This window comes from Salvelinus alpinus, chromosome 2 (assembly GCF_045679555.1).
Source record: "Salvelinus alpinus chromosome 2, SLU_Salpinus.1, whole genome shotgun sequence".
In the NCBI taxonomy this organism is placed as follows: domain Eukaryota; kingdom Metazoa; phylum Chordata; class Actinopteri; order Salmoniformes; family Salmonidae; genus Salvelinus; species Salvelinus alpinus.
The window spans coordinates 53,381,879-53,398,584 of record NC_092087.1 but is presented as its reverse complement, the minus strand read 5'-3'; the positions used below and the strand labels follow the sequence as shown (position 1 = coordinate 53,398,584).

General features: G+C 41.7%; 1 protein-coding gene across 3 annotated transcripts in view; it reads right to left on the bottom strand.

Moving 5' to 3' along the window:
- Window positions 1–548: 548 nt before the first annotated feature.
- LOC139564737 (pleckstrin homology domain-containing family G member 4B-like) overlaps window positions 549–16,706 on the bottom strand; it is a 57,062-nt gene continuing 40,904 nt past the window's right edge. Inside the window, exons 16-24 of one of the 3 annotated variants that reach the window (XR_011672824.1) lie at window positions 16,526–16,615; window positions 14,080–14,304; window positions 10,406–10,576; window positions 9,685–9,798; window positions 6,777–6,893; window positions 6,326–6,598; window positions 3,192–3,445; window positions 2,784–2,834; window positions 549–2,572 (exon numbers count right to left, since the gene is read on the bottom strand). Coding sequence is in view for 2 of the 3 variants with exons in the window: in XM_071384515.1 (XP_071240616.1) it covers window positions 2,796–2,834; window positions 3,192–3,445; window positions 6,326–6,598; window positions 6,777–6,893; window positions 9,621–9,798; window positions 10,406–10,576; window positions 14,080–14,304; window positions 16,526–16,615 (1,347 nt within the window). In the remaining variant the exon portion in view is untranslated. Of the gene's footprint in view, window positions 2,624–2,783; window positions 2,835–3,191; window positions 3,446–6,325; window positions 6,599–6,776; window positions 6,894–9,620; window positions 9,799–10,405; window positions 10,577–14,079; window positions 14,305–16,525; window positions 16,616–16,706 lie in introns of all 3 variants that reach the window. The other 2 variants (XM_071384515.1, XM_071384508.1) reach the window with 2 other exon arrangements.

Genomic DNA, 16,706 nt, shown 5'->3' with positions numbered 1-16,706 from the left:
AGAGATCCTTGATGAAAACCTTCTCCAGAGCACTCGGAACCTCAGACTGGGGTGAAGGTTCACCTTCCAACAGGACAACGACTCTAAGCACACAACCAAGACAACGCAGGAGTGGCAAAGGTGCTTCAACAAAGGTGCATCAACAAAGTACTGGGTAAAGGGTCTGAGTACTTATGTGAATGAATATTTCAGTTTTTATTTATTTATACATTTGCAAAAAATGCTAAAAATCTGTTTTTGCTTTGTCATTATGGGGTATTGTGTGTAGATTGATGAGGGGGAAATTACAATTGAATCAATTTTAGAATAAGGCTGTAACGTAACAAAATGTGTAAAAAGTCAAGGGGTATGAATACTTTCCGAAGGCACTGTAATTTCTATGACATCTGATTGTCTTCATAAACTACCTATTTGATGGATAATTCCTTTAAAATGTTTGGCACCGTATCACATTTTTGACAAATCAATTTCTGTTTGGGATTAAATTAAATGTTTTTTATCTTTTTTTTATCTTATCAAAGTAAAGAAAAATACAAACACACAAAGGGTAAATATTTTGACCAGTTTCATAATTTAATACATAAAATGTAGCTAACAACATGGAAATAAGAGTAAAAAGATGTTAATGTTGAGGAATCAAAGTGAGAAATGCTCATTAGTCTCGGACAGCCTTATGAACTTGTTACGAGGCTAGCCATACTGTCATAACAGTGCAATACTGTGCTTATAATTGTACTAGTAAAATCCAATAAAACACATTACAAGCAAGCACCAGTTAACGTTAATTTAATTTAGTTGATAAGCTCTCTTCAACATGAGATTTAAAAATCATGGACAGATTTTGTCATGGCTCTCCTACTGAAAGGAAGTCATGGAACCAATTTATGGTTCTGCTGTTAAAAGATGTTTGGTCTTGCACATTTGATACAACAATGTTTGTCGATCAAATTGCTTAAACTAGTTAGCAAGTTTTGGCTATTGTAATATTGTTATTACACGTGATGCACCATACCTAGGGTGTAGTTCTGGTCTGAAGCATGGCAGGTGTAAATGTAATGTCATGCCAGAACTGCATATTTCATGTAATAAGAGCATAAGTAAAAAAACAAAAAACATATCTATACTGAACAAAAATATAAATGCAACATGCAACATTTTCAACGAGTTACAGTTCATATAAAGAATTCAGTCAATTGAAACAAATTGATTCGGCCCTAATCTATGGATTTCACATGACTGAGCATGGGCCTAGCCTTGGGTGTGCCTGGGAGGGCATAGGCCCACCCACTTGGGAGCCAGGCCCACCCACTGAGGAGCTGGCCCAGCCAATCAGAATGGGTTATTCCCCACAAAAGGGCTTTATTACACACAGAAATACTCCTCAGCTGTCCGGGTGATTGGCCTCAGACGATACCGCAGGTGAAGAAGCCGGATGTGGAGGTCCTGGGCTGTAAGTGGTTATACGTGGTCTGCGGTTGTGATGCCAGTTGGACGTACTGCCAAATGCTCTAAAACGATTTTGGAGGCGGCTTATGGTAGGGAAATTCTCTGGCATCAGCTCTGGTGGACATTCCTGCAGTCAGCATGCCAACTGGATGCTCCATCAAAACTTGAGACATCGGTGGCATTGTGTTGTGTGACAAAACTGCACATTTTAGAGTAGCCTTTTATTGTCCCCAGCATAAGGTGCACCTGTGTAATGATAATTCTGTTTAATCAGCTTCTTGATATCACACACCTGTCAGGTGGATGGATTATATTGGAAAAGGAGAAATGCTCACTAACAGAACTGTAAACACATTTGTGCACAAAATCTGAGAGAAATAAGCTTTTGTGCGTATGGAAAATCTCTGTGATCATTTACTTCAGCTGATGAAACATGGCACCAACACTTTACATATTGCGTTTATATTTTTTCCCCGTATACATAAAAAGACAGTTGAGGTTGATTTATTGGTTGATTCACCACTGTATTTATGAAAAGGTTACAGTTTACTGAGATCATGTGTTATTGGTTTAGCTTGGCAGAAAACATTCTCTTGGCCTGGCATGACATTCACACCTGCCGCTCCAGGTCAGAGCACGCTCAAGCACAGGTACGTGCAACAATTTCTTTGTCACATTTTGCAATTCACTATAACCTATTTTGTCAATCCCCTAAAAAGCTGTGCTTTATATAGGGTGACATTGTGCAATGCATATGATGACATTACATGTGACATTGCTAGTCTTAAGGAAAGGCCCCAGATAGGAAAAGTAATGTAATGTGTTACATAAAGGCTAAGTTGTAGATTGTTTAAAGAGGGACCGTATTGTATTGTAATCTATTGAATCTGAGATAACATTAAGGTTAATTACATGTTGAATGTACTTGTCTTACACAACTCAAACACAATTCAGACGCACATGTTTAAATTGCAAAACAATATAAGAACATATGTGAAATACAGTACATTTTAGTGGTGAGATAAAAAAAGAATAGAAAAAGTAGAGTACAGTAACTGTCATATAATGGTCCCTTTTATACAGTGACACAGTTCATGGTGTCCTTCTTTTGTCGATAGGTCCAATTCTGTGAGGAGAGACAATATAGGATTGTAGTTGGATAACCTAGCGAAAATGACTGAAAACATGAAACATCCATGTGTAAAATACATTACATACAGTAAATACAGTTACATACAAAACAAACATACGGAATTATATTTTTTGAAATCCCCAGACATGAATACAGGCCAACTATAGATGGCGAATAGTGACCTCATCATTACAGACAAACTTACCAAACTCAGAGCTCAAACCTCGGTTGACTTTCCAATGGCCACATTTTGAACCTGTGGTGGAAAAAATACAATTAAACATCACTTCATGTTGTATAGCTTACCAGATCCCAAAGAGGTGAATTTTCACTTAGCCTCCCATTGACATCAGTGTATGACTTAATTTTTTATATTGTTATTTTTTGTAATTTTTATGCTTTATTCAAACAGTGCAGAAGTAGATGGTGATGCAGGAGGTAAAGGGAGACGCAGGCGGTAAGGCGGGCCTGGTCTTCGGCGGGGAGGCATACCTGCGATAGCGCCAGCCGTGTTTCCACTACACCACGGGCTCTACACCACCTCAATGCATTTGATTTAGAATTCACCCTAATAGTATTATAATCCTGCGAAATTGTACAACTCAACCCACACCTTAGGTGGATCCTTAGTCATGGCTGGTGGTCTGTGTGGGAGCGAGGGCGAGGTGGTTTTCTCTGTGGACCGGGTGGGACTCTTGGCCTTGTGGAGGTTGGCTTCGGGTCTGTGGGCTAGCACCTCCTTCAGGCTGACGACGGAGGCGCACACGGAGGAGACGTCCTCCGCCTCTCTACCAATTGCGGAGTGACAGCTGTGGCTGGAGCTGCTGAAGCCGCTCACGCTCCCTCCTGAAGACTCTGAGCTGTTCACTGGAATAGGAAGGGGAAGGGGAAACCGTAAGACTTGTCCACATTCTAACCTGAAAGGAGTGCTCAGAGGACTGTTGATTTAGGATCAGGTCCCACCTCTTATTCATTGTGACTCAAAAGGCAAAACGAATCCGAGATCAGCACTCCTACATTACTAGACGCTTAGTAAATATGGGCTCAGAGCTTTTAAATGACTGATCCTTTATACATTGTCTTTAGTTCAATCATAAATTACAAAATAGATCCTCTGTCATATTAATAAAGCATTCCCAAATGCAATTAGTTATCTGTCTGGCAGTGAGACTCAAGTTTGCGAAAGCACATTTTCACCATAAAAAGTCACCTTTATAATAAAGCATTCCATTCATCGTCGCATTTGCAGACTTATGTAAAATAGGCTACTATTGCTAAAGTGATGAGTACATTGGAAGGTCATAATTTAATAACATAACTCAATCTATTTGCAGAAAAGACAGCAGCGAGTAGTGGAGTGGGCCTAGGCTAGGCTATAACAGATACTGTAAGTTTCTTTCCTTTCTTTGCATGACAAAAAAAGTGTCCTTTTATAAACACATTTCATACAATTTACATGACTTTTTTCTGCCTTTAAAGCTACCATTGGGAAGAGGGTGTAAAATAGCCTGGCTCATTTTCTTTTGTGGATTGAATTCAACATGAAATCAACAAAAAAACATGTCACCATGTTATTGGATTTACAGGGCCAGATTAATGCAGGGGCTTACCCCGGTTGAAGAACCTGGTCCCAGGCCTGTTGAGGGAGGGGGGAGGGGGCTCTCTCTCTCTCTCACCTACTGTCTCGACCTCTGAATGCTCAGCTATGAGAAGCCAACAGACATTTACTCCTGAGGTGGTGACCTGTTGCACCCTCTATAACCACTGTGACTATTATTTGACCCTGCTGATCATCTATGACTGCTTGAACATCTTGAAGAATGATCTCGCATTAATTAATGGCCATGTACTCTTATAATCTCCACCGGCACAGCCAGAAGAGGACTGGCCACCTAGGTTCCTGCCTTTCTCGGGGGGGTTTTCTAGCCACTGTTCATCGCTTGCTCTTTGGGTTTTAGGCTGGGTTTCTGTATAGGCACTTTGTGGCATCTGCTGATTGGAATTGTATTGATTTGTTTACAGAAAATTATGGTGTGACAGGAGGTTGGGGAATGTCTGTGATTTCTTAATCTGGCCCTGTGGATTTAAGTAAAACGTTTTGGGGAAAAAATACAAAATGTATTTACGTTTATGAGTTTTAGCAAATCCAATCAGTTTTTTACATTGATTCAATGTCATCAGATATTTTGGGGTTGAAATTATTCAACATTAATTCAACCAGTTTTTGCCCAGTGGGTTGTGTGCATGATTTATTCTATGAAGTAAATTATCCCATGTCAGTTTTTGATTCCCAAATGGTGGGTTGGGTTTGGAACCAAATGGTGGGCCATCATGACTGCGTGGTCCAACTCAATAATCAAGTTTGCAGACGATACAACAATAGAAGGCTTGATTACCAGCAATGACGAGACAGGCTACAGGGAGGAGGTGAGGGCTCTGGGAGTGTGGTGCCAGGATAATAACCTCTCACTCAACATCAACAAAACATAGGAGATGATCGTGGACTTCAGGAAACAGCAGGGAGCACCCCCCTATCCACATCGATAGGACAGCAGTGGAGAAGGTAGAAAGCTTCAAGTTCCTCGACGTACACATCACTGACAAACTGAAATGGTTCACCCACACAGACAGTGTGGTGAAGATGGCACAACAGCACCTCTTGAACCTTAGGATGCTGATGAAATTTGACTTGGCACCTAAGACCCTCAAACTTTTATAGATGCACAATTGAGAGCATACTGTCGGGCTGTATCACCGCTTGGTATGGCAACTGCACCTCCCGTAACCGCAGGGCTCTCCAGAGGGTGGTGCGGTCTGCCCAACGCATCAAAGGGGGTAAACTACCTGCCCTTCAGGACACCTATAGCACCTGATATCACAGGAAGGCCAAAAAGATCATCAAGGACATCAACCACACGAGCCACTGCCTGTTTACCCCGCTATCATCCAGAAGGCGAGGTCAGTACAGGTGCATCAAAGCTGGGACCGAGAGACTGAAAAATCTCAAGGCCATCAGACTGTTAAATAGCCACCACTAGCACATTACAGGCTGCTGCCTATATACATAGACTTGGCCACTTTAACAATGGGACACTAGTCACTTTAATAATGTTTACATATTTTGCATTACCCATCTCATATGTATATACTGTATTCTATTCCACTGTATCTTAGTCTATGCTGCTCTGACATTGCTCATCCATATATTTATATATTCTTAATTCCATTCCTTTACTTAGATTTGTGTGTATTGTGTGTATTGTTGTGAAATTGTTAGATATTACCTGTTAGATATTACTGTACTGTTGGAGCTAGAAACACAAGCTTTTCGCTACACCCGCAATAACATATGCTAAACACATGTATGTTACCAGTAAAATTTGATTCATGGCTGCTTAATTTTGGGCTGTGGTATGAGATTAGGTCCTCTCTAGAAATAGATCACTCTCTCTCAATTTTGGGGGTCACAGAAAAATCCCCACCATTTTTGGTGGCTGGGTCACTCATAGCACAAATATTTCTGAGAACCACCTAGCCTCTCTCAACAGTAGCTGTGTCTTACATCAAATAGGAATCATAGGAAGAGAGTCTGACCCTGTAAACAGTATTTGGACAAGGAGACAGCAATTCATGCTTTGGATTTGTTTACCTGGCTACTGTCAAAACCAAAAGCAAACTTCTCCCCAAATTAGCATGTTTTAGTGTATATTCCCCAAATTAGCTACCCTTCTCATTATATCCACTTACTCAGTAGATTCTGACTTCCACTCTCCTGGTCCATGTCATCCTCCTCCAGGACCCCAGGGGGTGGGGAGTACCCCCCGTGACCCCCCGCCCCCCTCCGCTTCGGGCCACACAGGTACCCCTCCACGGCGGACGACAGGGACCCTCTCCCAGAGGACGAAGAGGAGTGGCTGCCGGAAGACGACGAACAGCTCCCCGAGCCAATGGAGTTAGGCCGTAGCACAGGACAACCGCCCTGCGAGCTAGACGTCCCCGAGGAGGCCAACGCCTTGGATTCTGGGAGGGCCAGATGAAATCAAATTGTATAAGACGGGACATGAATGAGACAAAAATTGAAATTCCGAAGGAGGATCAACCAGGACCTGGGAAAAACATTTACGATGTTGTTAATTTATTACTAAGAAGAACCATTCCAATTATAGTCTAATTGGAATATTCTATTATGGGTGTGTACCTCTTCCCATGAGAGCACAATTGACTGCCCTGTCGTTGATGGCCGCATCGCTAGGCTGGATGTCCATGAAGGGCTTGTTCCCGATACCCATGAACACCCTCTCCTGCATACGAATGTCTAGAATATAGCAAACAAAATACCGTTTAAACATTGACCTATTTTGAGAAATGAGCTGGCAGAGATACATTTTTCTTGGAGCAAGGCACAACATGTTACCATGGACAGAAAGAAGTGGAAGGATCTAATTTTGGCCTTACATATGTGACATGGGAATGAAAATGATTTAGTTAGTAAGTAATTGACATATAAGGGTAGGAACACAACAACAAAACTCAAACATTGCCCCAAGAAATACTATGCCTGTGTACTAGTCTCATTCCAAGATGTGTATTTGAACAGTACATCAGGTAGAGTGCTTTAATTTACTACTTTGTTGCAAGAGCTTCCCGTCATGACCCTCGCTGCTTCTACTTAAAATCCAGGTTAATAGTACTGGCAAGGCGAGCTGTATGCCAGAAGCCTGACATTTTTTATTTTCCTTGCCTCTATTCCTTCATGACCACCTGACCAAATGATCACAGTTGAAAGTGTTGGATTGGTGTATATCGTATTGCACTCACCCATCAATTCCATTCACATCAGGGGGAATGCGGGAAAGAGAATGACATACTACATGACTGCGAGAAACCAATAAAACCTACAGGTGTTCGATCTTAATTTGATCACTCTATTGTTGGGGGCAGCATTTTCACGTTTGGATGAAAAGCGTACCCAGAGTAAACTGCCTGCTACTCAGTCCCAGTTGCTAATATATGCATATTTGGATAGAAAATACTCAAGTTGGATAGAAAACACACAAGTTTCTAAAACTGTTTGAATGATGTCTGTGAGTATAACAGAACTCATATGGCAGGTGAAAACCTGAGAAAACTCCAACCAGGAAGTGGGAAATCTGAGGTTTGTAGTTTTTCAACGCTTGGCCTATCGAATACACAGTGTCTATGGGGTCATTTTGCACTTCCTAGGGCTTCCACTAGATGTCAACAGTCTTTAGAACCTTGTTTGAGGCTTCTACCATGAAGTGGGGGCGAATGAGGGGATTGAGTAAGGTCTCTCCCAGAGAGCCACGAGCTGACCATGCGCGCTCACGTGAGAGCGACCTGCTTTCCATTGCATTTCTGAAGACAAAGGAATTCTCCGGTTGGAACATTATTGAAGATTTATGTTAAAAAGATCCTAAAGATTGATTCTATACTTCGTTTGACATGTTTCTATGAACTGTAATATGACTTTTCGTCTGAACTTTTGCCTGGACCTGCCCGCGCGTCGTGAATTTAGATTGTGTACTGAACGGGCGAACCAAAAGGAGTTATTTGGACATAAATGGTGGACTTTATGGAACAAATCAAACATTTATTGTGGAACTGGGATTCCTGGGAGTGCATTCTGATGAAGATCATCAAAGGTAAGTGAATAATGCTATTTCTGACTTATGTTGACTCCAACATGGCGGATATCTTTTTGGGTTGTGTCGGTCTCTGAGCGCCGTACTCAGATTATTGCATGGTTTGCTTTTTCCGGAAAGTTGTTTTTAAATCTGACACAGCGGTTGCATTAAGGAGAAGCATATCTTTACATCTGTGAATGACACTTGTATCTTTTATCAATGTTTATTATGAGTATTTCTGTAAATTGATGTGGCTCGGTGCAACTTCACGGGATGTTTTGAAGGCAAAGCCAAATGTAAACTGAGGTTTTTGGATATAAATATGAACTTGATCAAACAAAACATACATGTATTGTGTAACATGTTGTCCCTGCAGTGTCATCTGATGAAGAATATCAAAGGTTAGTGATTAATTTTATCTCTATTTCTGCTTTTTGTGACTCCTCTCTTTGGTTGGAAAATTACTGTATGCTTTCTGTGACTAGTTGCTGACCTAACATAATGATATGTTCTGCTTTCGCCGAAAAGCTTTTTTGAAATCGGACACTGTGGTTGGATTAACGAGAATTTTATCTTCAAAATGGTGTCTAATACTTGTATGTTTGAGAAATTTGAATTATGAGATTTCTGTTGATTGAATTTGGCGCCCTGCAATTTCATTGGCTGTTGGCGAGGGGTTCCTCCTAGACAGGTTAAAATGTTCCTGCACCACATGATTGAGCTTCAAGATGTACATATATTCACTGAAAACATGCATTAACACACAGTTATATTAACCATATTGCACTTTATGTAAACTAATTTTGGCCAGCTAATAGCCTAACCAACAATCAAGCAACCTTATGGACTAAACGTTCAAATCTTGTTGCTGCAGGATCATTTTGCAGTGACAATACAGGTCAAATTAAGATCCAACATCTTTACTACTAATACATACTTCACTTCTGGCACATAAATGTGTGACAGTTCTGAAAATGTTACTACAGGTGTAGGATCTTATTGTGACCAGTATTGTAGCAGCAAAATCATTCTGCAGAAACAGGATTTTATCATTTAGTCCATAATGTTGCTTGATCGGTGGTAAGGCTATTAGCTGGCCAAAATTAGGCTACATGAAAAGGGGAATACTGTTCATATAACCGTGTGATGTTCCATTTATTTCAGTGCATTTATGTGAATCATGAATCTACATTTCCTTCGGTACAGGAAAATTCTCAGCAACAAAAGACTGATCCAATTAAGATCCTACATCTGTAGCCTTCAAATCCTTGCTTCCTCCGTCCTTCTTTCCTCAATTCCCAATTGACGTTTAGTAAATGTTTTCCGACACAGACCAGATCACCTGAGGACTCTTTCTGGTGATTCTGAGAGACCTGATTGGCTGGGTGACCTCTGACCTCTATTGTGTACAGCCTGCTCCCAGAGGATGCGCTCAAGGTCTTTGGTCCAGGCATCCTTCACCTCACTGTTCCCGGCCTGCAGCGTGTACGTGTCCTGGGACTTCCTCCTTCGGAACCAGATCTCAAAGCACAGCCCGCTGTCCCCCGAGTTATGGGTCATCCCAATGTCAGAGGTCTGTCAAAATAGACAACATGGCTTTTACCTAAATACAACTTGTAAGGCTTATGAAGTCTTCATAAACGTTATAAAGACTATAAAGGCCTACACTTTATGGATATTACTGTGTACAACTTCGTCTTAATTTTTGCTTAGAAATTAATCACCCTAGACCACGTGTCAAACTCATTCCACGGAAGGCCGAGTGTCTGTACTTGATTGATGAATTAAGGTCACTAATTAGTAAAAAACTCCCCTCACCTGGTTGTCTAGGTCTTAATTGAAAGGAAAAACCACAAACTCGCAGTCACTAGGTCCTCCATGGAATGAGTTTGAAACTCCTGCCCTAGACAGACGAGGTCATCTGCAGTGCACAGTTTCCTTCTCCATTTTAAAGTAGGGTATGTGTTAATGTATCATATACAGTTTTGCTAAGCAATAGAGGAAGTGAAACTTTAGGAGTGTAGCTAGGTCAAATGGGACATTCCATATAATGCTCTCTCATGTCACACAAGGCCTTTTATAACTTAAACATGTGTTTCAATGAAAGCCAAGGGAAGTCGCTTTAGCAAAAGATTCATATTGGGGTATACTGTGCTGTGTTGTATACTGACTGTCTGCATACCTTAAATGACTGTTTGTAGACATAAGTGTCATTGCCCACATCAGTCCACTTGGTCTTGCTGAAGAGGACGAGGTCCTGGAAGAGGAAGATGTGGCGGAAACACTTCTTCTTCCTGAAGGACACCAGGAACTCGTCCTGACGAATCAGCTGCCCCTGCTCCTTCAGGTTGACCTAGAGGCAAAGGAAGATGACATTGAGGGCGGGCTGTATTCTGTCAGGATATTTCTATGGTAAGATAAACCATTTTTACTACCTTGACATTATACTGTATTCACCCCCTGATAGGAACAAACTAGCATGTTTTTCAGGTTCTGAACAACCTCACAAATGTGGTAGATAGTTATTTGGATCAGGTGGGTCAATCATTATGCCAAAGTGAGTCACCTGAAAAAGAGTTTGATGACCCCTGCACTATACTGTATGACCGCCAGGTCAGTTGCCAATGCACAGTAGATCAGAGCCAAGTGGTGCCTTGAAGGTCAGAGATAACAAGAGTTGTGGACTGAGTGCGGTCAACTGCATGGGCAGTATACAGGTCTAAAAGGAGTGAAAGGGTTAAACAAGCTTGTTATCTTACAAAAAATGAACGCTACCAAACCACCTCACAAACTCGTTATCTCTCTCAGAACGATCTTCTTGACCCTAGCCAGTCAGGCTTCAAGGCAGGTCACTCAACTGAGACGACTCTTCTCTGTGTCAGAGAGGCTCTCCGCACTGCCAAAGCTGACTGTCTCTCTCCTCCGTTCTCATCCTCCAAGCTCAATCCACTGCCTTCGACACTGTGAACCATCAGATCCTCCTCTCCACCCTCTCAGGGCTGGGCGTCTCTGGCTCTGCACACTCTCTGATATCATCTGTCATGACTCTCCTGGCTGAGGAGCCAAGGCCCCAGATCAGATTAGCAAATGGCTGACGATGACCAGGGTTTCAAGTGCTTTCGGAGAGCCTCTCTGACACAGAGAAGAGCAGTCTCAGTTGAGTGACCTGCCTTGAAGCCTGACTGGTTAGGGTCAAGAAGATCGTTCTGAGAGCGATAACGAGGTGGTTTGGTTGCTTTCATTTTATCGCTATATATATATATAATCTCTTATTGAGTTTAACTGTTGGTTAAGGACTTGTAAGTAAGCATTTCACGGTAAGGTCTGCACTTGTTGTATTCGGCGCATGTGACAAATAAAGTTTGATTTGATAAGAGCGTCTGCTAAATGACTAAGATGTCAAATGTAAATGTGGTTCACAGTATAGGCTACAGATAGTTATTTGTGTCATGTTGGTAAATCATATTTCCAATGTGGATCTTCTGAAAGAAAGTTTGAAAACCACTGACATAGACAACCGGTAGCACATAAAACAAACATCCATAAAAATGTTGCCTCGATAGTATGTCTTACCACAAACACTTTAAATCTGAATAAATAACACTCAACATTCCTCTGCTTTCCATTCCATTAATCTAACAATATAGGACCAACTATTACTCCTGTCCACTCCCCCGTACCACAATCCATCGTAATTTCCTATTCTTCCCTATCTATTCTACAGTTTATGTTCTTACATACTGGAACTGATATGAGACAGACAACTAACATCCCACACAGCTGTTCCAAGGATAAAGTTGCCTCGGGAGTAGTATGTCCTATCCAACACTACGACAATGAATAACCAACAGTCCAGTCTAGTCCTGTCCTGTCCTGTCTTGCCCAGTCCTCTCCTCTACTCTCAGATGACCCCATCCCCCACCCAACCCCACATGCCTACTACGGTACACCCAGAAAGAAGAGGATGTGTAAGAACGTAATGTTTAGATAGGGACATACACTACCGGTCAAAAGTTTTAGAACACCTACTCATTCCAAGGTTTTTCTTATTTTTACTATTTTCTACAGTGTAGAATAATAGTGAAGACATCAAAACTACGAAATAACACATATGGAATCGTGTAGTAACCAAAAAAACTTTAACAAATCCAAATCTATTTTATATTTGAGATTCTTCAAAGTAGCCACCCTTTGCCTTGATGACAGCTTTGCACGCTCTTGGCATTCTCTCAACCAGCTTCACCTGAAATGAATTTCAATTAACAGGTGTGCCTTGTTAAAAGTTAGTATGTGGAATTTCTTTCCTTCTTAATGCGTTTGAGCCAATCATTTGGTCGTGTTTACATTTACATTTAAGTCATCTAGCAGACGCTCTTATCCAGAGCGACTTACAAATTGGATGTGTTGTGACAAGATGGGGGGGGGTGTATACAGAATATAGCCGTATTTGGTAAAAGACCAAGTCCATATAATTGCAAGAAAAGCTCAAATAAGAAACGACAGTCCATCATTACTTTAAGACATGAAGGTCAGTCAATATGGAATATTTCAAGAACGGATGGGTGAATGGATGATCTCTGCATGTGTATTTCCCACCATAAAGCATAGAGGAGGAGGTGTTACAGTGTGGGGGTGCTTTGCTGGTGACACGGTCTGTGATTTATTTTGAATTAAAGGCACACTTAACCAGCATGGCTAACACAGCATTCTGCAGCGCTACGCCATTCCATCTGGTTTGCGCTTAGTGGGACTATCATTTGTTTTTCAACAGGACAATGACCCAAAACACCTCCAGGCTGTGTGAGGGCTATTTTACGAAGACGGAGAGTGATGGAGTTCTGCATCAGATGACCTGGCGTCCACAATCCCCCGACATCAACCAAATTGAGATGGTTTGGGATGAGTTGGACTGCAGAGTGAAGGAAAAGAGGCCAACAAGTGCTCAGCATATATGGGAACTCTTTCAAGACTGTTGGAAAAGCATTCCAGGTGAAGCTGGTTGAGAGAATGCCAAGTGTGTGCAAAGCTGTCATCAAGGCAAAAGGTGGCTATTTGAAGAATCTCAAATATTGTCAAGTTGTATAATGATATTAAACAGGAGCAGGAATACGAAATTGTTTTTTTATTCCTCTACTCAAAATAGAGTACATCATGAACATGACGGGGACGAAGGTCAAACCAAACACGTATATATATATAATACAGGGCTGTTACCCAAACAAAGAGCTAGGTGTAAACCTCTAATAAATACACAGGACGAAACCCGTAATAACAAGTGCACACTAACACGCAAGCCTATACAACAGAGCACAGGTACTTACAAGACCAATGGACATGGAACAATAATCAACAAGAGCAAAGGGGAACAGAGGGCACATATATAAACATGCTTATCAGGGGGAATGGGAACCAGGTGTGCGTAATGAGACAAGACAGTCCGGGTTGGTGGTAATGATCGAGTTCAGTGAAGCCTGGAAGGCCGGTGACGTAGACCTGAACGGAATGAGCAGCAGTACCGGGGGAATCCGTGACAAATATAAAATATATTTTGAAATGTTTAACACTTTTCTAGTTACTACATGATTCCATATGTGTTATTTCAGAGCTTTAATGTCTTCACTATTATTCTACAGTGTAGAAAATAGTAAAAACAAAGAAAAACCCTGGTATAAGTAGGTGTACTAAAAGTTGGACCGGTAGTATATATGGAATAAAGATGGAGTTTCTGCCTCTGCTTGCTCTTTAGGGTCTAGCCCAGGTTACTGTAAAAGCACATGTGACAGCTGCCGATAACCCCCACTAAAAAAGGGATTCATTAATACATTTGATTGATTGGCTTCACCCCCTAACACTCACATCACAGTCCTGTATGTCGTCCATGGCCAGCAGGTTGTTGCCATGGCGCAACTGGAACTGGATGACTTCAAGGGCACGCCTGACTTCGGCCTCCTCGCGGCCCCTGTGGGGCCCGCAATCCCTCACTATGTCCTGCAGCAGCAGGCTGTACTTGCTGATCCTCTGCACCGGCTTCAGCAGGTATGATAACAGGTCCATCTTGTCGCCCAGCTCTATCTGTTTTTGCTAAAGTGTTGGGAAGATATACAGTGCATTCATAAAGTATTCAGGCCCTTTGACTTTTTCCACGTTTTGTTACGTTACAGCCTCATTCGAAAATTGATCAAATAGTTTTTTCCTACACCCAATACTCATACTGACAAAGATAAAACAGGTTTTTAGAAAAAAACTGAAATATCACATTTATATAAGTATTCAGACCCTTTACCCAGTACTTTGTTGAAGCACCTTTGGCAACAATTACAGCCTTGAGTCTTCTTGGGTATGATGGTACAAGCTTGGCACACCTGTATTTGAGGAATTTCTCACATTGTTCTCTGCAGATCCTCTCAAGCTCTGTCAGGTTGGATGGGGAATGTCGCTGCACAGTTATTTTTAGGTCTCTCCAGAGATGTTTGATAGGGTTCAAGTCCGGGTTCTGGCTGGGCCACTCAAGGACATTCAGAGATTTGTCCCGAAGGCACTCTTCTGTTGTCTTGGCTATGTGCTTAGGGTCGTTGTCCTGTTGGTAGGTGAACCTTCGCCCCAGTCTGAGGTCCTGAGCGCTCTGGAGCAGGTTTTCATCAAGGATCTCTCTGTACTTTGCTCCGTTCATCTTTCCCCTCGATCCTGACTTGTCTCCCAGTCCCTGCCGCTGGAAAACATCCCCACAGCATGATGCTGCCACCACCATGCTTCACCGTAGGGATAGTGCCAGGTTTCCTCCAGACGTGATGGAGGGTCAAGGAAATGGGTTTTACTAGAGATAGCTTGAGCTGACAATGACTTGGTGATAAAAACACAAGCTGGCAATCTATAGACAAGATGTTGGTGTGTGTGACCCAAGATAGAGATAGCCTGCATGAGTTTAGAACAATCTCTCATTGTCTCATCTTCTTCGAATCTGGGAAACTAAGCCGGGTTGGGGGTAAAACATCCTGTGCAGATAACCAGGATATGAACCAAGGTGGCTTATGGGAGGGGTTGAACCAGCCCTGACTAAGCATTTTTAGGTCCTATATTATATATGTTTGTTCATTTTCAGTTAGGCTACTCGGCCCAACAGTCAAGACTGTTGGGTGGACCAGTCTCATTAGTGCAATAATTAATCAATATTGAATAAAGATGATTGTCTGAAGAAATGACAAAGTCTCTCTCACTTGATTAGAATATTCCACCACAGCTGTCATGTGCCTTTTACTGTGGAGTGGCTTCCGTCTGGACACTCTACCATAAAGGCCTGATTGGTGGAGTGCTGCAGAGATGGTTATCCTTCTGGAAGGTTCTCCCATCTCCACAGAGGAACTCTGGAGCTCTGTCAGATTGACCATAGGGTTCTTGGTCACCTCCCTGACCAAGGTCCTTCTCCCCCAATTGCTCAGTCTGGCCAGGCACCCAGCTCTAGGAAGAGTCTTGGTGGTTCCAAACTTCTTACATTTAAGAATGATGGAGGTCATTGTGTTCTTGGGCACCTTCAATGCTTCAGAAATGTTTTGATACCCTTCCCAAGATCTGTGCCTCGACACAACCCTGTTTCGGAGCTCTACGGACAATTCCTTCGACCTCATGGCTTGGTTTTTGCTCTGACATGCACTGTCAACTGTGGGACCTTATATAGACAGGTGTGTGCCTTTCCAAATCATGTCCAATCAATTGAATTTACCACAGGAGGACTCAAATCAAGTTGTAGAAACATCTCAAGGATGATCAATTTGAAACAGGATGTACCTGAGCTCAATTTTGAGTCTCATAGAAAAGGGTCTGAATACTTATGTAAACAAGGTATTTCTGTTTTGTTTCTAATACATTTTTTTTTAAATCTAAAAACCTGTTTTCGATTTGTCATTATGGGGTATTGTGTGTAGATTGATGAGGACATTTATTTAATACATTTTAGTAAAGGCTGTAACGTAACAAAATATGGAAAAAGTCAAGGGGTCTGAATACTTTCCGAATGCACTTTATAGGTTACAATAGATTTAGGGTAGATACAATACATCAGGGCCCTACTTTAGTATTGATTTGTTAGGCCTTTGCTCATGCAAGTTATTCCTTCAATAGCGTCTTAGTAGGAATGTCGTACAATAGGAAAAGATTATGAAAATGCAGGAGTATTGGTTAGTTCATGTTAAAATATACTATTAAAGGCCTCATAATTCTTTGCAAAACCGGTTGTTCCAGTGTCACTTCCACAACAAATTAATTGATCTAATATTAGTGTACTGTGAGGGATGGTTGAAGTCCTCACCTTGAAGAAGTCATGGCCGTGGTCGATAAGTAAGCTGTCTGACTTGGGTTTGTTCTTGCTGTAGAGGGCGTACAAACCAAAGCTCTCTCTCTGGATAGAGGAAAAACAATCCAATCAACAAAGTTGAAACATTGGATGAAATGGATCTTTCTGCCTCGTTTCCAATTTCCAATGAAAGACA